The 22,436-nt window shown below is 45.0% G+C and overlaps 1 protein-coding gene across 2 annotated transcripts in view; it reads right to left on the reverse strand.

Annotated features, from left to right (window-relative positions):
* Positions 1-904: 904 nt before the first annotated feature.
* LOC109884865 (macrophage mannose receptor 1-like) overlaps positions 905-22,436 on the reverse strand; it is a 58,658-nt gene continuing 37,126 nt past the window's right edge. The window contains exons 24-33 of one of the 2 annotated variants that reach the window (XM_031806945.1): positions 20,793-20,837; positions 19,878-19,913; positions 19,596-19,689; positions 19,216-19,448; positions 17,175-17,340; positions 9,569-9,742; positions 8,583-8,699; positions 5,876-6,040; positions 3,041-3,067; positions 905-2,609 (exon numbers count right to left, since the gene is read on the reverse strand). In XM_031806945.1, the coding sequence (XP_031662805.1) occupies positions 2,335-2,609; positions 3,041-3,067; positions 5,876-6,040; positions 8,583-8,699; positions 9,569-9,742; positions 17,175-17,340; positions 19,216-19,448; positions 19,596-19,689; positions 19,878-19,913; positions 20,793-20,837 (1,332 nt within the window). In that variant the 3' untranslated portion in view covers positions 905-2,334. The remainder of the gene's footprint in view (positions 2,610-3,040; positions 3,068-5,875; positions 6,041-8,582; positions 8,700-9,568; positions 9,743-17,174; positions 17,341-19,215; positions 19,449-19,595; positions 19,690-19,877; positions 19,914-20,792; positions 20,838-22,436) is intronic. The other variant, XM_031806946.1, reaches the window with a different exon arrangement.

A 22,436-nucleotide genomic window follows, 5' to 3' on the forward strand; every position in this document is an offset into this window, starting at 1 on the left:
GACCTGTGGTGCCGCCAGTCTGACCACTCTGGGACCTGTGGTGCCACCAGTCTGACCACTCTGGGATCTGTGGTGTCGCCAGTATGACCACTCTGGGACCTACCACCAGTCTGACCACTCTGGAACCTGCCACCAGTCTGACTACTCTGGGACCTACCACCAGTCTGACCGCTCTGGGACCTACCACCAGTCTGACTACTCTGGGACCTGCCACCAGTCTGACCGCTCTGGGACCTGCCACCAGTCTGACCGCTCTGGGACCTACCACCAGTCTGACTACTCTGGGACAGACGGTGCCACCAGTCTGACTACTCTGGGACCTACGGTGCCACCAGTCTGACCACTCTGGGACCTGCCACCAGTCTGACCAATCTGGGACCTGCCACCAGTCTGACCACTCTGGGACCTGCCACCAGTCTGACCACTCTGGGACCTATGGTGCCACCAGTCTGCTCGCAGTTGTCAGTTATCGTGCGCCTGGCTCTCTGATTTTTTAAGATTTTCTCAAAACCTCCAAAAATGACCAGGGGCGCCCATATTGACTTAGCCCGGGTGTTGGGTGCTCCCTGCCCAGTATTGGACCCACTGCACCCCCCTAAAAGCATTTTTTAAATCCACGCCTGGTAACCCGGTTAATCACCAGGCGCACGACCAAACATGCGATTTCTGAGAAGTTGGGACTCTGTTTTTTTTTCTGAAGATTTTTTGAAAACCTCCTGGCCCCCATTGACTTGGCCCGGTAGTGGGGTGCTCCCTACCCAATATTGGACCCACCAGCAACAATGAAATGTAACAATGAAACCTAGAACGGCAGAGACAAGATACTTTCTATCAGCGACTTGTTCAGAAGGAAAATGTTATTGCAACCTCTCTGCAATAAGGAATTGAGACCAAACGGTCCAGAGAAGTTTCAAGTGTTTAATACCAAGGATACAGTCAGTGCATACATTTAGAAAGCTCACAGCACATTATATACTCTTCCTTCCTTTTGGTCACCACCCTCTTGTAGGTGTCACCTCACCAGCATTTTATGACTCCAATGAGTTTCCCTCCATTCCCCTGTAGAATGTCCATGGTCCTCTCTTTGTTTAGCTAGATGTCAGAATCACAACCCGTCATTCCTCCGTCCTGGGCTTGACCCTGCTCTCTGATCCTAGGCCATTTCCTCGTATATGATTAGGTCATGGTTTTTAAATTAGCAAACACACAGTTTCATGACCTAAACTCCATTAATACTCTCGGTAATCATTCACTAAACAGGATACAAACAAACTACCGTTTAACTTGAAACATGTTACATTTGAAGAGAATCCATCAGATTCAAACAGAAGTGCATTGAACTGGGCCTGGCAGAATGTTCAACTCGTTGTAAACAGCTGATCTTACTGTAGAAACGGGAAGAATATACTACAACATACTGGACAATCTCAATGTTCAGATGACAGCCAGGTTTGACAAAACCAGAGAAGAAGAACATCTATCTCATCATTTGAAGGTGGTTGACTTCAAATGATGAGATAGATGTTCTTCTTCTCTGGTTTTGTTTTATCACTTCACTGCCTGTGTTCGATCTTGTTCGATCTTGTCTATCCATCGATGGAAATAAGTCCCAGACTTTATTGTGTATTATCCTACATGATTTTATTCATGGCTTTTTCAAGTTTTATATGTCCTTGTTTTTTTAAATGGTCAAATTAATAAACTAAACTAAAAGACTGGAAGTCTATGGGTATCTGCTAGCATTGCATTAATGCAATGACCAATCCTTCCAGATAGCAGATAAACATAGACTTACTGTCATTTCGCTAATTCTAGTTAGCATTGGCTTGCGAAACTACCTCTAACTTCCTTCATACTGGACATAGAGACAAAAAAATGGTATCAATCATTGCCAAAATCCCGACGCATCCCTTTAAGGATGATCTTGTGGGATTGTACATTTCACCAACAGAGACAAATCACCTAGACAGCTTCTCAGCTTCTTGTTCCAGCATGACCTGACACACACTGTCCCCAATGCGAGAGGGTTACTGCAGCTGGTCCAATAGAAAGTGCCTAACCGGCCTCAGACCTCACCGCACATCCCCTGATTCCTAGGTGCAATATGTGAAGGTCGAGACATGAGGATTCTAATATCCCAGAAGTCTTTGCATAAATGGGGAAAAATTCGAAACATCAGCGAAACTAGTTAGCAATGGCGCTGGTCCAATGAATTTGTTGATTATTTTCAAAAGCTTGTGCATGTAAATATGACTTTGCCTAACCTAAGATGGATCTTTAACCTTCCTCCCCCCTTCGACTCCCCCTTCGACCCCCCCCCTCGACTCTCTCCAATCACAAAGTGATCATTGGCTGAGCCTCCATATGGTTAACCAGCTGGCTAGTGTCCACCATGCTGGGGTCAACCTCGGTGATGGGCTCCGTGTAGAGGGGGTTGTCGAAGGTACTCCGACCTGCGCTGAAGACCAGGGGGTTGGTGAAGGAGGGCAGGGGACGGCCAGTCTTCTTGTAGAGCATTAAGGCTGTGAGGCCCATCAGACACATGGTAGCCAATACCACCACCACTGCCAGGCCTGAATACACACGCCTCTGACCTGCCTTCAGAGACACTGCAGGATCACAGGAATAAATATTACAGTATGGCTATGGGTTGACTGATATGACTGATTGGTTAATTGACCGAGTGGTTAATCGACAGAGTGGTTCATCGACAGAGTGGTTAATTGACAGAGTGGTTAATTGACAGAGTGGTTAATCGACAGAGTGGTTAATCGACAGAGTGGTTAATCGACAGAGTGGTTAATCGACAGAGTGGTTAATCGACAGAGTGGTTAATCGACAGAGTGGTTAATTGACAGAGTGGTTAATCGACAGAGTGGTTAATCGACAGAGTGGTTAATCGACAGAGTGGTTAATCGACAGAGTGGTTAATTGACAGAGTGGTAATAGACTGATCATTCATTGACTGATTGATTGATTAGATGATTGAAGGATGGATGATGGGTTGGATGATTGATTGGCTCATTCATTCATGACTCACCATGTGTTGGTGGTGTTTCTGGTAGAACTGGAGGTGGAACAGAGAGGATTAATAACAATGTTTTATTAAGAGGTCCAACGCTGTCTATTTATTTATTTATTTTTTATTTCACCTTTATTTAACCAGGTAAACTAGTTGAGAACAAGTTCTCATTAACAACTGCGACCTGGCCAAGGTAAAGCAAAGCAGTGCGACACAAACAACACAGAGCTACACATGGGATAAACAAGGGTACAGTCAATAACACAATAGAAAAAAAGGAAAGTCTATATACAGTGTGCAAATGGCGTGAGGAGGTAAGGCAACAAAAAAAAGCCCATAGTAGTGAAGTAAGTTAGCACTGGAGTGATAGATGAGCAGATGATGATGTGCAAGTTGAAATACTGGTGTGCAAAAGAGCAGAAAAGTAAATAAAAACAATATGGGGATGAGGTAGGTAGTTTACAGATGGGCTACGTACAGCTGCAGCGATTGGTAAACTGCTCAGATAGCTGATGTTTAAAGTTAGTGAGGGAAATATAAGTCTCCAGCTTCAGGGATTTTTGCAATTTGTTCCAGTCATTGGCAGCAGAGAACTGTAAGGAAAGGCGGCCAAAGGACGTTGGCTTTGGGGGTGGCCAGTGAGACATACCTGCTGGAGCGTGTGCTACGGGTGGGTGTTGTAATCGTGACCAGTGAGCTGAGATAAGGCGGAACATTACCTAGCATCAACTTATAGATGACCTGGAGCCAGTGTGTCTGGCGATGAATATGTAGCGAGGCCCAGCCGACTAGAGCATACAGGTCGCAGTGGTGGGAGTTATAAGAGTATTTGGTGACAAAACGGGTGGCATTGTGATAGACTGCATCCAGTTTGCTGAGTAGAGTGTTAGAAGCTATTTTGTAAAGGACATCGCCGATGTCGAGGATCGGTAGGATATTCAGTTTTACGAGGGTATGTTTGGTGCCATGAGTGAAGGAGGCTTTGTTGCGAAATAGGAAGCCGATTCTAGATTTAATTTTGGATTGGAGATGCTTAATGTGAGTCTGGAAGGAGAGTTTGCAGTCTAACCAGACACCTAGGTATTTGTAGTTGTCCACATATTCTAAGTCAAGAACCATCCAGAGTAGTGATGCTAGTCGGGTGGGCAGGTGTGGGCAGCGATCGGTGGAAGAGCATGCATTTCGTTTTACTAGAGTAGTTGGAGGCCACGGAAGGAGTGTTGTATGGCGTTGAAGGTCGTTTGGATGTTTGTTAACACAGTGTCCAAAGAAGGGCATCAGATGTATACAGAATGGTGTCGTCTGCGTAGAGGTGGATCAGGGAATCACCAGCAGCAAAAGCGACATCGTTGATGTATACAGAGAAAAGAGTTGGCCCGAGAATTGAACCCTTTGGTACCTCTATAGAGACTGCCAGAGGTCCAGACAACAGGCCCTCCGATTTGACACACTGAACGCTGTCTGAGAAGTAGTTGGTGAACCAGGCGAGGCAGTCATTTGAGAAACCAAGGCTGTTGAGTCTGCCAATAAGAATACGGTGATTGACAGAGTCGAATATCTTGGCCAGGTCGATGAAGGCGGCTGCACAGTCCTATCTTTTATCGATGGTGGTTATGATATTGCTTAGTACTTTGAGCGTGGCCGAGGTGCACCCGTGACCAGCTTGGAAACAGGATTGCACAGCGAAGAAGGTACGGTGGGATTCGAAATTGTCAGTGATCTGTTTATTGACTTGGCTTTTGAAGACTTTAGAAAGGCAGGGCTGGATGGATATCGGTCTATAACAGTTTGGGTCTAGAGTGTCACCCCCTTTGAAGAGTGGGATGACCGCGGCAGCTTTCCAATCATTAGGGATCTCGGATGATACGAAAGAAAGTTTGAACAGACTGGTAATAGGGGTTGCAACAATGGCGGCGGATAATTTTAGAAAGAAAGGGTCCAGATTGTCTCGCCCAGCTGATTTGTATCGGTTCCAGGTTTTTCAGTTCTCAGAACATCTGCTATGGGCAGGGGACGGCCGGTCTTCTTGTAGAGCATTAAGGCTGTGAGGCCCATCAGACACATGGTAGCCAATACCACCACCACTGCCAGGCCTGAATACACACGCCTCTGACCTGCCTTCAGAGACTCTGCAGGATCACAGGAATAAATATTACAGTATGGCTATGGGTTGACTGATATGACTGATTGGTTAATTGACCGAGTTGTTAATTGACAGAGTGGTTAATTGACAGAGTGGTTAATTGGGCAAGTAGCCGCGGGGGGTGTGGAGCTGTTGACCGGTGTTGGGGTAGCCAGGAGGAAAGCAAGGCCAGCAGGTGAGAAATGGTTATTTAAATTCTCGATTATCGTGGATTTATCGATGGTGACAGTGTTACCTAGCCTCAGTGCAGTGGGTAGTTGGGAGGAGGTGCTCTTATTCTCCATGGACTTTACAGTGTCCCAAACCTTTTGGAGTTAGAGCTACAGGATGCAAATTTCTGTTTGAAAAGCTAGCCTTTGCTTTCCCGACTGACTGCATGTATTGGTTCCCGACTTCCCTGAAAAGTTGCATATCGCGGGGACTATTCGATGCGAGTGCAGTTCGCCACAGGATGTTTTTGTGCTGGTCGATGGCAGTCAGGTCTGGAGTGAACCAAGGGCAATTTCTGTTCTTAGTTCTACATTTTTTGACAGGGGCATGCTTATTTAAGATGGTGAGGAAATTACTCAACCTCGTCTTTCCTACAAATGTATGGTCTGTCTCAATCTCGTCTTTCCTACAGATGTATGGTCAGTCTCACCCTCATCTTTCCTACAGATGTATGGTCTGTCTCAACCTCGTCTTTCCTACAGATATATGGTCTGTCTCACCTTTGGGCTTCTTGCAGATGTATGGTTTATCATCCCACATGGGTGCAGTGCTCCAAGTCCCATCGGAGGATAGCATATATCCATAGATATAGGAAGAGTCCTGAGGCTGTCCCTCTGCCCAGTTAATGTAGTCCAGCAGTGTTTGGTCCAGCCAATTCCACTGACCTGCAACAGGGTCTGTTGTTAGTCATGTAGTTACCTGCACACTTACAAAAAAAGGTTATATCTAGAACCTAAAAGGGCTATTCGGCTGTTACCAGAGTTCTACCATGGTGACAGCCGAAGAACCATTTTGGAACCCTTTTATTATAAAAGTGTAGGTGTGTTTTGAAAAGGCCTATCTAGAAGGATTGGTAGTTACCTAGGTGTGTTTTGAACAGGTCAATCCAGAAGTATTGGTAGTTACCTAGGTGTGTTTTGTACAGGCCTATCTAGAAGGATTGTTTCTAGGTGTGTGTTGTAAAGGCCTATCTACAAGCATATGTAGTTACCTAGGTGTGTTTTGTACAGGCCTATCTAGAAGGATTGGTAGTTACCCAGGTGTGTTTTGTACAGGCCTATCTAGAAGGATTGGTAGTTACCTAGGTGTGTTTTGTACAGGCCTATCTAGAAGGATATGTAGTTACCTAGGTGTGTTTTGTACAGGCCTATCTAGAAGGATTGTTTCTAGGTGTGTTTTGAACAGGTCTATCTAGAAGGATTGGTAGTTACCTAGGTGTGTTTTGAACAGGCCTATCTAGAATGAATGGTAGTTACCTAGGTGTGTTTTGAACAGGCCTATCTAGAAGGATTGGTAGTTACCTAGGTGTGTTTTGAACAGGCCTATCTAGAAGGATTGGTAGTTACCTAGGTGTGTTTTGAACAGGTCTATCTAGAAGGATTGGTAGTTACCTAGGTGTGTTTTGAACAGGTCTATCTAGAAGGATTGTTTCTAGGTGTGTTTTGAACAGGTCTATCTAGAAGGATTGGTAGTTACCTAGGTGTGTTTTGAACAGGCCTATCTAGAAGGATTGTTTCTAGATGTGTTTTGAACAGGTCTATCTAGAAGGATTGGTAGTTACCTAGGTGTGTTTTGAACAGGCCTATCTAGAAGGATTGGTAGTTACCTAGGTGTGTTTTGAACAGGTCTATCTAGAAGGATTGTTTCTAGGTGTGTTTTGAACAGGTCTATCTAGAAGGATTGGTAGTTACCTAGGTGTGTTTTGAACAGGCCTATCTAGAAGGATTGTTTCTAGGTGTGTTTTGTACAGGCCTATCTAGAAGGATTGGTAGTTACCTAGGTGTGTTTTGAACAGGCCTATCTAGAAGGATTGGTAGTTACCTAGGTGTGTTTTGAACAGGCCTATCTAGAAGGATTGGTAGTTACCTAGGTGTGTTTTGAACAGGTCTATCTAGAAGGATTGGTAGTTACCTAGGTGTGTTTTGAACAGGCCTATCTAGAAGGATTGGTAGTTACCTAGGTGTGTTTTGTACAGGCCTATCTAGAAGGATTGGTAGTTACCTAGGTGTGTTTTGAACAGGCCTATCTAGAAGGATTGGTAGTTACCTAGGTGTGTTTTGAACAGGCCTATCTAGAAGGATTGGTAGTTACCTAGGTGTGTTTTGAACAGGCCTATCTAGAAGGATTGGTAGTTACCTAGGTGTGTTTTGAACAGGCCTATCTAGAAGGATTGGTAGTTACCTAGGTGTGTTTTGAACAGGCCTATCTAGAAGGATTGGTAGTTACCTAGGTGTGTTTTGAACAGGCCTATCTAGAAGGATTGGTAGTTACCTAGGTGTGTTTTGAACAGGCCTATCTAGAAGGATTGGTAGTTACCTAGGTGTGTTTTGTACAGGCCTATCTAGAAGGATTGGTAGTTACCTAAGTGTGTTTTGTACAGGCCTATCTAGAAGGATTGGTAGTTACCTAGGTGTGTTTTGAACAGGCCTATCTAGAAGGATTGGTAGTTACCTAGGTGTGTTTTGAACAGGCCTATCTAGAAGGATTGGTAGTTACCTAGGTGTGTTTTGAACAGGCCTATCTAGAAGGATTGGTAGTTACCTAGGTGTGTTTTGAACAGGCCTATCTAGAAGGATTGGTAGTTACCTAGGTGTGTTTTGAACAGGTCTATCTAGAAGGATTGGTAGTTACCTAGGTGTGTTTTGAACAGGCCTATCTAGAAGGATTGGTAGTTACCTAGGTGTGTTTTGAACAGGCCTATCTAGAAGGATTGGTAGTTACCTAGGTGTGTTTTGTACAGGCCTATCTAGAAGGATTGGTAGTTACCTAGGTGTGTTTTGTACAGGCCTATCTAGAAGGATTGGTAGTTACCTAGGTGTGTTTTGAACAGGCCTATCTAGAAGGATTGGTAGTTACCTAGGTGTGTTTTGAACAGGCCTATCTAGAATTATTGGTAGTTACCTAGGTGTGTTTTGAACAGGTCTATCTAGAAGGATTGGTAGTTACCTAGGTGTGTTTTGAACAGGTCTATCTAGAAGGATTGGTAGTTACCTAGGTGTGTTTTGAACAGGTCTATCTAGAAGGATTGGTAGTTACCTAGGTGTGTTTTGAACAGGCCTACCTAGGATTGGTAGTTACCTAGGTGTGTTTTGTACAGGCCTATCTAGAATGAATGGTAGTTACCTAGGTGTGTTTTGAACAGGCCTACCTAGGATTGGTAGTTACCTAGGTGTGTTGTGGACAGGCCTACCTAGGATTGGTAGTTACCTAGGTGTGTTTTGTACAGGCCAATCCAGAAGGAGGAGTAGCTGTCTTTCCGAAACTCCAGGTTGCTCTTTATGAAGCGGAGTTCTTCAGGATCCTCGATGCTCACCAGAGACGCCCCTTCACACACAATATTGGTGTTAACGCCTCTCCATTTACTTTCTTTACGGTTTGTTCTGTCCAAAGAGTTCATGGAAAACTGGATCCCAATTCCAGTTCTCTCCTTTTCTCCCTGAAGCGTTCACCATCTCATTCCACGCCAGGATGTAAAAGCATTAGATAGGTGTATCAGTCTGGGTACTAAAGCATTAGATAGGTGTATCGGTCTGTGTCCTAAAGCATTAGATAGGTGTATCAGTCTGTGTCCTAAAGCATTAGATAGGTGTATCAGTCTGTGTACTAAAGCATTAGATAGGTTTATCAGTCTGGGTACTAAAGCATTAGATAGGTGTATCAGTCTGTGTACTAAAGCATTAGATAGGTTTATCAGTCTGGGTACTAAAGCATTAGATAGGTGTATCAGTCTGTGTCCTAAAGCATTAGATAGGTGTATCAGTCTGTGTCCTAAAGCATTAGATAGGTGTATCAGTCTGTGTACTAAAGCATTAGATAGGTTTATCAGTCTGGGTACTAAAGCATTAGATAGGTGTATCAGTCTGGGTACTAAAGCATTAGATAGGTGTATCAGTCTGTGTACTAAAGCATTAGATAGGTTTATCAGTCTGGGTACTAAAGCATTAGATAGGTGTATCAGTCTGTCAACCAGTCCAGACTTGGAGGAGAATGGGAGATGGGCCCTGTCCAAAAATGCACCATTTTATAACGGCACACCGCCTGGCATATTGTATATGAACGCATGTACCCTGAAGAGTTCTGAATGTGTTACATGGCCTCTCCTCTCTCTCCTGACAAGTCAACTTATCAGAAATCACGAGTATTCAATAGGTCGGCATTTTTTGACACACCCTTGGTTTTGAGGCTCCTCCTACCTTTATGTATACAGCTGGTGGAGGCGTCGGCCCACTCGATGTCGTTAATGACAAAGCTGTAGCAGTGCCCTCTGAAAGGCAACCAGAACCAGGGGGTGTTGCTACCACTGATCTCCTCCTGCTCCTCCTGGATACATTCCCCGATGTACTGGGGTGGGGCCGTGGGCGGGACGGCTGTGGGGGGAACAAACCAAAAGGATTACAGCACTGCACAGGGATCAACCAATAGGATATCCTCTCTGGGAGACACTAGCCAATGGTCTCACCTGGTGACTACTAACACACTGGGGTAGGTGACTGTCTCACCTGGTGACTACTAACACACTGGGGTAGGTACCTGTCTCACCTGGTGACTACTAACACACTGGGGTAGGCACCTGTTACACCTGGGGACTACCAACACACTGGGGTAGGTGACTGTCTCACCTGGTGACTACTCACACACTGGGGTAGGTGACTGTCTCACCTGGGGACTTCTAACACACTGGGGTAGGCACCTGTCTCACCTGGTGACTACTAACACACTGGGGTAGCTACCTGTCTCACTTGGGACTACTAACACAATGGGGTAGGCACCTGTCTCACCTGGTGACTACTAACACACTGGGGTGGGTACCTGTCTCAGCTGGGGACTTCTAACACACTGGGGTAGGTACCTGTCTCACCCTCCTGCTCTCCGGGGATGTACAACTCAATCCTGGGCCCAATATCACCGAGCCAGTGATACGCACTGGAGTGGAGAGCGGTGGATGGCCTCGTCCACTGGTCGTCGCCGCTGTGGAGGTGGGTGAGTGCTATGGTCCTATGGTTTCTCTCGACTCACCCGGTTCCAGGATAGATTTTGACTCTTCAAACATACCAGAGTCGCTATATGCGATCTCTGACTCTGCTTCTGGTACGCAAGCTATTTTAATTAGTTCCCCGCATCCAGTGCAGGCGGGAGGGATTGTTAATTGCGCTACCGAACTGCCCCTAATCAAAACTAAACAAAACGACCTAAACCCAGCCGTCAGAAAACACCGAAAATTTAACTTTTTTCAATGTGTCAATCACTCTCGAGTCATCTGGGACCCACGAGCTAAGTCCAAGGGACTACTAGGGGGGCACTTGAACATTCGTAGTGTCATTCCAAAAAGTTATCAAATTCAACATCTACTCACAGACTCCAACCTTGACTTTCTCTGCCTCTCAGAGACATGGCTTCATAAACACTCTCCATGTGCTGCTTTGGTTGTGCCTGGCTACAATGTTTTCAGGAGAGACAGGATTGAGGGAAGAGGAGGGGGTGTGATGATTTACATTAAAGAACATATCCGATGTAAGTGAGTGGTCATGTGATAATTAACTAGAATGTATCGGCCTGAACGTTACACTGTCTCCCCAAATGTCTTTTACCCTCATTGGAATGTATAGGCCACCTTCCACCAAAAGTGTGTTTTTTGATCAGTTTAATACCATGCTTAGGGAATGTGATTTTGGGAAAGAGGTCATCTTAATGGGAGATTTTAACATTAATTATGAAGACAAGTGTTGTAGGAAAACCCTCAAACGGATCACTAATACCTTTGACCTTACACAGCTAGTTAAAGGGCCAACCAGGGTGACTTGTTTCTCTAAAACACAGATTGATTTGGTGTTCAGTAATAAACCAGAGAGAGTGACTAAATCATTCAATATGGTTACTGGGCTGTCTGATCATAATCTGACACTTATAGCCAGAAAGCTGTCTAAGAGCAGGTTTAACCTCTCTACTGTTAGAAAGCCGGATCAACTCAGAATACCTAAGAGTGAATTAAATAATTTTGAAAAAGCAATTAAGGGAATAAACTGGAATGATCTCTTGTCCTATACAGACGTGAAAGCTGATAGTCAGGTTTTTCTATCCACAATCCAGACTACAATAAATGGCTTCCTAAAGAAAATCAAATCCAAACCTGGCCAAAAGAGCACTCTTCCTTGGCTAAATGGAGAAATCTGGAAATTGATGAAAGAACGAGATTATGCTCTAAAAATAGCCCTAAAATCTAAATTAGAGCATGACAGACGTAGGTTTACCATGTTGAGAAATAAGGTGATGAAAGAAATCAGACAGGCCAAGGCAAACTTTTTTATTAACATAATTGGTGAAGCAAAGGGAAATTCTAAATTGATATGGGAGAATCTAAAAAAGTTAACAGGGAAAGACCATAGTAACACTGCAAAAAGACTAGAAATCATGGTGAATAACAATCTAACACAGGATGCAGTCGAAATAGCAATAGCCTTCAATTCCTACTTTATTGACTCTGTCAGGGTACTGACACAGAACCCCTCCACTTGTTTCTTGGGCTCAGTGCTAGTGAATGACACTCAACCTGTCTTCATCATAAGGGAGATTTCTGAGTCAAAGGTGAACAAGGTGATTAGCTCACTAAAGAACTCTAAAGCCAAAGATGTGTTTGGGATGGACTCTACCTTTCTTAAAAACTACAAAGAGTCACTCATTGGCCCCATTACTAAGGTCACCAACACATCTATTGGTCTCGGTGTGTTTCCAAGGGTATGGAAGTCGGCCATAATAACGGCCATCTTTAAATCAGGCGACCCTGCTAACGTGACTAACTACAGGCCCATTAGTATATTACCTGTGGTGTCAAAGGTTGTTGAAAAGTGTGTAGCAGAACAACTGATTGCCCACCTCAACAACAGCCCCTTCACATTACACTCCATGCAGTTTGGCTTCAGAGCGAAACACTCCACAGAAACGGCTGCTTTCTTCTGGAAAATGTGAAGTCCAAGATGGACAAAGGGGGTGCTGTTGGGGCTGTGTTTCTGGACCTAAGGAAGGCTTTTGATACTGTTAACCATGAGATTCTCATCATAAAATTGTCCAAGTTCAACTTTTCCCCTGATGCCTTGAGATGGATGAAATCATACCTTGAAGGCAGAACTCAGTGTGTCAGAGTGAGCAATGAGCTGTCGCCCACTCGTAGCTATGATGTGGGCGTGCCCCAAGGGTCAATACTGGGGCCCCTCCTGTTCAGCCTGTACATTAATGATCTGCCTTCTGTCTGTACTGGGTCTAAAGTTCAAATGTATGCAGATGATACAGTGATATATGTGCATGCAAAGAGCAAACAACAAGCTGCACAAGAACTCACTACTGTAATGGTCCAGGTTACAAAGTGGCTCAGTGACTCGTGTTTGCATCTCAATGTGAAAAAAACTGTTTGCATGTTCTTCACAAAGAGGGCAACAGATGCTACTGAGCCAGATGTCTATGTGTCAGGGGAGAAGCTCCAGGTGGTATCCGATTTTAAGTACCTTGGCATCATACTTGGGGCGGCAGCGTAGCCTAGTGGTTAGAGCGTTGGACTAATAACCGGAAGGTTGCGAGTTCAAACCCCCGAGCTGACAAGGTACAAATCTGTCGTTCTGCCCCTGAACAGGCAGTTAACCCACTGTTCCCAGGCCGTCATTGAAAATAAGAATATGTTCTTAACTGACTTGCCTAGTTTAATAAAGGTAAAAAATAAAAAATAAAAAACTTGATTCCAACCTCTCTTTTAAAAAGCATGTGAAAAAGGTCATTCAAATAACCAAATTCAACCTAGCTAATTTCTACAGAGCAAAACAGAGCAAAACTGTACTTCAAATCTATGATTTGAATCCACTTAACATACTGCTTGACTATTTGGGCCCAAGCTTGCTGTACAACATTAAAACCTATTCAGTCTGTCTACAAACAGGCTCTCAAAGTGCTTGATAGGAAGCCCAATAGCCATCATCATTGTCACATCCTTAGAAAGCATGAGCTCTCGAGTTGGGAAAATCTTGTGCAATACACCGACGCATGTCTTGTATTCAAGATCCTCAATGGCCTGGCTCCCCCTCCACTCAATATTTTTGTTAAACAGAAAACCCAGACATATGGCAGCAGATCCACAAGGTCTGCCATGAGAGGTGACTGTATAGTTCCCCTAAGGAAAAGCACCTTTAGTAAATCTGCATTCTCTGTGAGAGCTTCCCATGTCTGGAATACACTGCCATCAGACACACATAACTGCACCACATATCACACTTTCACAAAATGCTTGAAGACATGGCTAAAGGTCAATCAGATTTGTGAACATGGTCCCTAGCTGTGTGTTGCCACTCTCCATGTTGTCTGTTGTCTGTAGCTTGTGAGGTGTGGAAACACTTTGTTGCTTTTATGAATTTTGTCTTGCTGCTTTTTGTTTTATGCTGCTCTGTCTGTATGCTACGTCTTGCTTGTCCTATGTTGCTCTGTCTGTATGCTATGTCTTGCTTGTCCTATGTTGCTATGTCTTGCTTGTTCTATGTTGCTATTGTCTATATTGTAATTGTTTTTAATAACCTGCCCAGGGACTGCGGTTGAAAATTAGCCGGTTGGCTAAAACCGGCACTTTTACTGAAATGTTGATTAATGTGCACTGTCCCTGTAAAAATAAAAATAAACTAAACTAAACTGGTGACTACTAACACACTGGGGTAGGTACCTGTCTCACTTGGGATTACTAACACACTTGGGTAGGCACCTGTCTCGCCTGGTGACTATTAACACACTGGGGTAGGTACCTGTCTCACCTGGTGACTACTAACACACTGGAGTAGGTACCTGTCTCACTTGGGATTACTAACACACTTGGGTAGGCACCTGTCTCGCCTGGTGACTATTAACACACTGGGGTAGGTACCTGTCTCACCTGGTGACTACTCACACACTGGGGTAGGTACCTGTCTCACTTGGGATTACTAACACACTTGGGTAGGCACCTGTCTCGCCTGGTGACTACTAACACACTGGGGTAGGTACCTGTCTCACCTGGTGACTACTCACACATTGGGGTAGGTACCTGTCTCACCTGGTGACTACTAACACACTGGGGTAGGCGAACGTGATCTCTGGGAAATCACCTTTAAAAAAAGTCTAATCACAGTGCATTGGTCTACCTACGTTTGTTTGGTCTACCTATCCCGGTTTCTAACATAAGTCACTCTCTCTCACACACTCCATCTCTTCTACAGCACAAGGGGACCAAAGACACTGTCACAGTAGACAAGAGAGGGCCACAACCGTCACCTCCGATGAGCATTTTACAGTCAAGGGGAGCGGGTTTCCAGATTGTCACCCTCTGCTTCCCTTTCCCCTCTACCTGGGATTCACATCTTGATCTTGGCATAGAGCAGGTCAATCTGCTCTCGGAAGTGACTGCGGAGGTCGGTCCTCTTGGCCTTTAGCGTGGGCGTCAGGAGGCCGTTCTGGACGGAGAACATCTCCGTGTGCAGCGAGATATCTCTCACCTGCTCAAAAGACTTCAGCCCCCTTTCTTTCCCCAGCCTCCAGAATGGCATTTTTCATCTCCTTGCTTGCACAAATCCCCAAATAAGAACCCTCGATGCCCTTCTTCTTTGCCAATCCTGGTAAGAAGTCTGGATCAGGCACCACAATGCCCACCAGGCATGCCTGCAAGCTATCGCCATGGACAAAGATCTGGGCCACCGGGTCGCTCCGGATGTAGATGTTCTCGACCTTCTCCGGGGCAATGTACTCTCCTTGAGCCAGCTTGAAGATGTGCTTCTTCCTGTCTACGATCTTCAGAATACCATTAGGCAGCCACTTCCCAATGTCTCCGGTGTGGAGCCAGCCATCCTGATCCAAGGCCTATTTTGTCTTCTCCGGGTCATTCAGGTAGACCTTGAATACGTTTAGTCCTTTCACACACACCTCTCCTTCCCCATTGGCAGCAAAGTAGTTCATCTCAGTCACGTCCACCAGCTTTACATAGTTGCAGGGCAGTGGAGCCCCCACATGACCTGCTGTCCAATCCCCAGGCATGGACATGGTGCACCCGGCTGTGCACTCAGTCACCTACCCCAGTCTGTTGGTATTCCCCAGGTGATACGTGTCTCATCTGGTGACTACTAACGCACTGGGGTAGGAGCATGTCTCACCTGGTGACTACTAACAAACTGGGGTAGGTACCTGTCTCACCTGGTGACTACTAACAAACTGGGGTAGGAGCATGTCTCACCTGGTGACTACTAACAAATTGGGGTAGGTACCTGTCTCACCTGGTGACTACTAACAAACTGGGGTGGGTACCTGTCTCACCTGGGGGATACTAACACATGGGGGTAGGTATCTGTCACACCTGGTGACTACTAACACACTGGGGTAGGTACCTGTCACACCTGGTGACTACTAACACACTGGGGTAGGAGACTGTCTCACCTGGTGACTACTAACACAATGGGGAAGGTGACTGTCTCACCTGGGGACTACTAGCACACTGGGGTAGGTGAGTGTCGCACCTGGGATCTAAAAACACAAGGGGGTAGGAGAATGTCTCACATGGTGACTACTAACACACTGGGGTAGGTACCTGTCTCACTTGGTGACTACTAACACACTGGGGTAGGTACCTCTCTCACCTGGGGACTGCTATCAGATTGGGGTAGGTGAATGTCTCACCTGGGGACTACTAACACACTGGGGTGGGTGACTGTCTCACCTGGGGACTACTAACACATTGGGGTCAGTGTCTGTCTCACCTTGGGACTGCTTGCACACACTGGGGTAGGTACCTGTCTCACCTGGGGACTACTAACACACTGGGGTAGGTACCTGTCTCACCTGGGGACTACTAACACACTGGGGTAGGTACCTGTCTCACCTGGGGACTACTAACACACTGGGGTAGGAGACTGTCTCACCTGGGGACTACTAACACACTGGGGTAGGTACCTGTCTCGCCTGGGGACTACTAACTCACTGGAGTAGGAGACTGTCACACCTGGTGACTACTGTTGGGGAATAATCAGAATTGGTGGGTAACATAGATAAGATGTTTTATATTCATCATATGCTTATGAGTTATTTCTCATAAGAATGTATTTTGTTGTACTATAGTGGTGGCCATTGGCAGTTATCTGTTCTATGTCAAGACTAAGTTGCATGGGCCGCAGAGAGGGGAGAGGTCAAGGTGTCATCATGTGTAAACATATCTTTTGCTCTTTTGCTCCACTGTGTCTGTGTGCCAGTCACTCCCTACTTTTCCCATCGGGGAGAGGAGGATGGCAGTGTCTGGAATCATTCTCATGCTCCCTCTTATCTTAACCTATAACCTCACTCTCCTCTCCGTGAGCTTGTCCAGGATTGGATGTATTTAGAATTGGTTGTATCTAAATGACAATTTGATATATGCCTGTTGATATGGAGGATTGGTTTATGGTTCTGGGTTTGAGTAAGGAGACAAAGCTGAACGATTTATTATGTCTATGCTGTCTGACTATGTGTGTTCTTTGCTATTAAAGGATCTCAGTTGCAATGTAGAAGGGGCTCTCAGAGAATTCATTGATAGACACTGAATTGATCTGAGAGTCACAGAGTTGTGATAGAGCTCATATAATTAAAGATGGACTTTGATAACTAACTCTGACTTGTGTTGTGGTTTGCTCCCATGATTTGGTAAATAGAGATTTCCACGACACTACTAACACACTGGGGTGGGTACCTGTCTAACCTGGTGACTACTAACACAATGGGGTCAGTGACTGTCTCACATGGTGGCTACTAACACAATGGGGTCAGTGACTGTCTTACCTGGGGACTGCTTACACACACTGGGGTAGGTGTGGTTACAAAGGGCTGTCTTCCATGTGCCTTCCACATCCAGGTAGACACAGGGCCAGTCTCTGCTGGGCTCGTCTTTGGCCCACCGGTCCATGCCCAAGGGCCAGCCGTCCATCCACCTGAAGTAGCCTTGCGTCTGAAAAAACAATCCACTACAGCTGTAAGTCAGTTGGTAGAGCACGGCGCTCCCAACGTCACTCTCATGGGTTTGATTCCTGCTGGCACCGCCCTGACAATCTGAACTCCATGTTATATTACAATATACTAGCCTTTCCTGACAATCTGAACTCCATGTTATATTACAGTACACTAGCCTTTCCTGACAATCTGAACTCCATGTTATATTACAGTACACTAGCCTTTCCTGGCAATCTGAACTCCATGTTATATTACAGTACACTAGCCTTTCCTGGCAATCTGAACACCATGTTATATTACAGTACACTAGCCTTTCCTGGCAATCTGAACACCATGTTATATTACAGTACACTAGCCTTTCCTGACAATCTGAACTCCATGTTATATTACAGTACACTAGCCTTTCCTGACAATCTGAACTCCATGTTATATTACAATATACTAGCCTTTCCTGACAATCTGAACACCTAGGCTTTATCTCAGAGGACACCGTTTTGTGGTGCTGTAGACGACCCTGTGGTTGAAACCCACCCGTATCCCCTACAGCAGTCCCGTGACTTCTTCCCATTCACCCAACACATTCCAAGGCCATCTGGATTCCTACAGATAACCATTAACTTGTATCAAATGTATTTATAAAGCCCTTCTTAGATCAGCTGATGTCACACAGCGCTGTACAGCAACCCAGCCTAAAACCCCAAACAGGAAGCAATGCAGGTGTAGAAGCACCTTGTTACATCTGATGTACCAACCAGTCTCTATCCCCCCTCAGATACTATAGTATTACTGATGTACCAACCAGTCTGTATGACCCCTCAGATACTATGGTATTACTGATGTACCAACCAGTCTCTATCACCCCTCAGATACTATGGTATTACTGATGTACCAACCAGTCTCTATCACCCTTCAGATACTATAGTATTACTGATGTACCAACCAGTCTGTATGACCCCTCAGATACTATGGTATTACTGATGTACCAACCAGTCTCTATCACCCCTCAGATACTATGGTATTACTGATGTACCAACCAGTCTCTATCACCCCTCAGATACTATAGTATTACTGATGTACCAACCAGTCTCTATCACCCCTCAGATACTATAGTATTACTGATGTACCAACCAGTCTCTATCACCCCTCAGATACTATTGTATTATTACAACCAGTCTCTATCACCCCTCAGATACTATAGTATTACTACAACCAGTCTCTATCACCCCTCAGATACTATAGTATTACTGATGTACCAACCAGTCTCTATCACCCCTCAGATACTATAGTATTACTGATGTACCAACCAGTCTCTATCACCCCTCAGATACTATAGTATTACTGATGTACCAACCAGTCTCTATAACCCCTCATATACTATAGTATTACTGATGTACCAACCAGTCTCTATCACCCCTCAGATACTATAGTATTACTGATGTACCAACCAGTCTCTACCCCCCCTCAGATACTATAGTATTACTGATGTTCCAACCAGTCTCTAGCACCCCTCAGATACTATAGTATTACTACAACCAGTCTCTATCACCCCTCAGATACTATAGTATTACTGATGTACCAACCAGTCTCTATCACCCCTCAGATACTATAGTATTACTACAACCAGTCTCTATCACCCCTCAGATACTATAGTATTACTGATGTACCAGCCAGTCTCTATCCCCCCTCAGATACTATAGTATTACTGATGTACCAACCAGTCTCTATCACCCCTCAGATACTATAGTATTACTTATGATCCATCATGTTTCCAGTATAGAAATGTTCAAAGTTTCACCCAGAATCCAACAGTAGCAATAACCTGCCTGTTCTGATGAGGAGTCCGTTGCACCTGAAGAAACAGCTAGTTCTGTACCTCATTCCTATTGAGTCCAATCCACAGTGGTGACTGCAGCTTCAGAGCCTGCAGGTCCAGGTAGGCTGCTGACAGTTCATCCAGGGTGCTAGCCAGCTGGCCCTCCTCAGCCTCACATTGCATCCGGGCTTCGGGCCATGTCCTGTTCTGGGGCAGCACCTTGTAGGAGTCGTTGGCCAGCTTCACCCAGCCTCTAGGTAACACTGTCGGTGTCGGGACTGGGATGCCTGAGTCTAGGAGGGCAGAGCAACACTTAGTCACATTACAAATCACAAGGCCGAGGATGGAGACACAAAGGAGGAGGAAGAAGAGGATGAAGAGTAGGAGAGAGAAAGAAGGAGAGAGAGAGAGAAGAGGAGGAGGAGAATGTATTTTCTCACCAACTTTACGCTGACAGATGAAGCCATGTGTGTCGTTGCAGGACCTGATTTCCCATTTTCCCAAGATGGAGGAGGAACTGGCCATCACAATACACTGTGAGACAAAGATGATCAATATCGACAACATTCACAGTCACAGACTTAATTCCCTCATATAGTAGAGCTTTGAGCAAAATGTAAGTCTAGCACTTTAAATAATACATTATTAATATGTTATTATATCCGATTTATTGTGTGTAATTCTCATTTTGAATGGTGATAGTTCGTTTAAATTGATCTTACCCGACTAGCCTGAGAGGAAAGCCTATCCATGTACCTCTACAATTAGAAAACAAAATGGTATACGTTAATGGTATTTATTAAGAAATTGTTCTAGAGATAGAATAAACGATAGGGATTTAGTCAATGTGTTTCAGTAAAATATGTAAACGATGGGGATTTAGTCAATATGTTTCAGTATAATATGTAAACGATGGGGATTTAATCAATGTGTTTCAGTATAATATGTATTTAAACATATGTACAGTAGGCCTGTCGGTGTGTATACAAAATGTTTAGCTAGTGAAAGTATACCCCTTGCACAGTCTTCACATTTTGCTGCCTTAAAATTACATCTAATTGTTTTTGTCAAAAATGTTCAAGCACAGTACATTTGGTTGGAAATCTTTGATGGACATTCAAATGTTGTTTCTGTTTTTTTACGCAGATTCAAGTCAGAACTGAGACTGGGCCATTCACTCAACACCTATTGGAAAGCCATTCTGGTGTGTCTTTGGCATTCACATGTGTGTAATTAGTATTTATTTTCCCTGGGATAGTTCAAGAATATTTTGTCCCTGTGATAGTCCCAGGGTTAAGCTTTCTTGTCCCTGGGATAGTCCCAGCCATTCTTGTCCCTGGGATGGTCCCAGGATTTCTTGTCCCTGGGATAGCCCCAGGGTTTCTTGTCCCTGGGATAGCCCCATGATTTCTTGTCCCTGGGATAGCCCCAGGGTTTCTTGTCCCTGGGATAGCCCCATGATTTCTTGTCCCTGGGATAGCCCCAGGGTTTCTTGTCCCTGGGATAGCCCCAGGGTTTCTTGTCCCTGGGATAGTCCCAGGCTTTCTTGTCCCTGGGAAATGTGAAAACCGTGCAAAGCGTGTGTAGACGTTCACTAGGTCCTGTCTGTGTTTACTTAAAGTTTAAAGGGACTTTACCTGACTATAGTGATGCCATCGCGATGGGAACGTTTTCGACCATCTCTACAATTAAGAAACAAAATATTATATATTAGTGGTTTATTAAAAAACATTATTGGTTTAGGGATAAAATTAGCACATGAAACTCAAAGTAAACTAACACATGTCCAGTGTACCACACAGTGTTCCAGGCTGTAATGTATGTGTATATTATGTAAAATGTTACCTCAAGTTTCACCACTGAGGAAATTTAAGGTCTGCTGAGCACAAACTTGAAAGTTGTGAAAATTCTGTACAACATCCAGCGCACGTTTACTGTGAACACTGAGGCTGTACCTGCTTTAAGTTCCAGTTTTACTGTGAACACTGAGGCTGTACCTGCGTTAACTTACAGTTTTAACAGTGGACAAGTAGGCTAATGTGGCTATTTGATCATAATGTAGGCCTACCAGACAGGCCTACCATCAAACACGATGGAGAAAATGAATCTCATAACATTTTAACATGGAAATAGCTGTTCTATCATTCAGTCTACAGTAGCAGCCAATGTGTGGTGTTCAATTACAGGCCTACATTCCATGAGACTTTTGAAAACACATGCAGGGCTTGACATTCACCTGTTTATCCAAAGTTGGTTGGAAATCTTTGATGGAGAAGCAATATTCAAACGTTGTTTCTGTTTTTTAAGCAGATTTCAGTCAGAACTGAGACTGTACCATTCAGGAGCACTAAACACCTATTGGAAAGCCATTCTGGTGTGTCTTTGGCATTCAAATGTGTGTAAATAGGCTTTCTTGACCCAGGGATTCTTGTCCCCGGGATAGTCCCGGGGTTTCTTGTCCCTGGATAGTCCCGGGGTTTCTTGTCCCTGGATAGTCCCAGGGTTTCTTGTCCCTGATAGTCCCGGGGTTTCTTGTCCCTGGATAGTCCCGGGGTTTCTTGTCCCTGGATAGTCCCGGGGTTTCTTGTCCCTGGATAGTCCCGGGGTTTCTTGTCCCTGGATAGTCCCGGGGTTTCTTGTCACTGGGATTGTCCCGGGGTTTCTTGTCCCTGGGATAGTCCCGGGGTTTCTTGTTCCTGGGATAGTCCCAGGGTTTCTTGTTCCTGTGATAGTCCCGGGGTTTCTTGTTCCTGGGATAGTCCCAGGGTTTCTTGTTCCTGTGATAGTCCCAGGGTTTCTTGTTCCTGGGATAGTCCCAGGGTTTCTTGTTCCTGTGATAGTCCCAGGGTTTCTTGTTCCTGGGAAAGTCCCAGGGTTTCTTGTTCCTTGGATAGTCCCAGGGTTTCTTGTTCCTGGGAAAGTCCCAGGGTATCTTGTCCCTGGAGAGTCCCAGGGTTTCTTGTCCCTGGATAGTCCCAGGGATTCTTGTCCCTGGGTTAGTCCCAGAGTTTTCAGAAGACAGAGGTAAAGCTTTCCTTTTCTTTTTTACCTGGGCTCTGCTCATGGCATGTCTTTTGATCCTGACACCTTCCCCAAAGAGGCATCGACCAAGTATGACCTCTGGGGTGTTTCCACCAAGTATGACCTCTGGGGTGTTTCCAACCAGTATGACCTCTGGGGTGTTTCCAACCAGTATGACCTCTGGGGTGTTTCCAACCAGTATGACCTCTGGGGTGTTTCCACCAAGTATGACCTCTGGGGTGTTTCCAGCCAGTATGATC

The sequence above is a fragment of the Oncorhynchus kisutch genome, linkage group LG27 (genome assembly GCF_002021735.2).
Source record: "Oncorhynchus kisutch isolate 150728-3 linkage group LG27, Okis_V2, whole genome shotgun sequence".
Taxonomy (NCBI): Eukaryota; Metazoa; Chordata; class Actinopteri; order Salmoniformes; family Salmonidae; genus Oncorhynchus; species Oncorhynchus kisutch.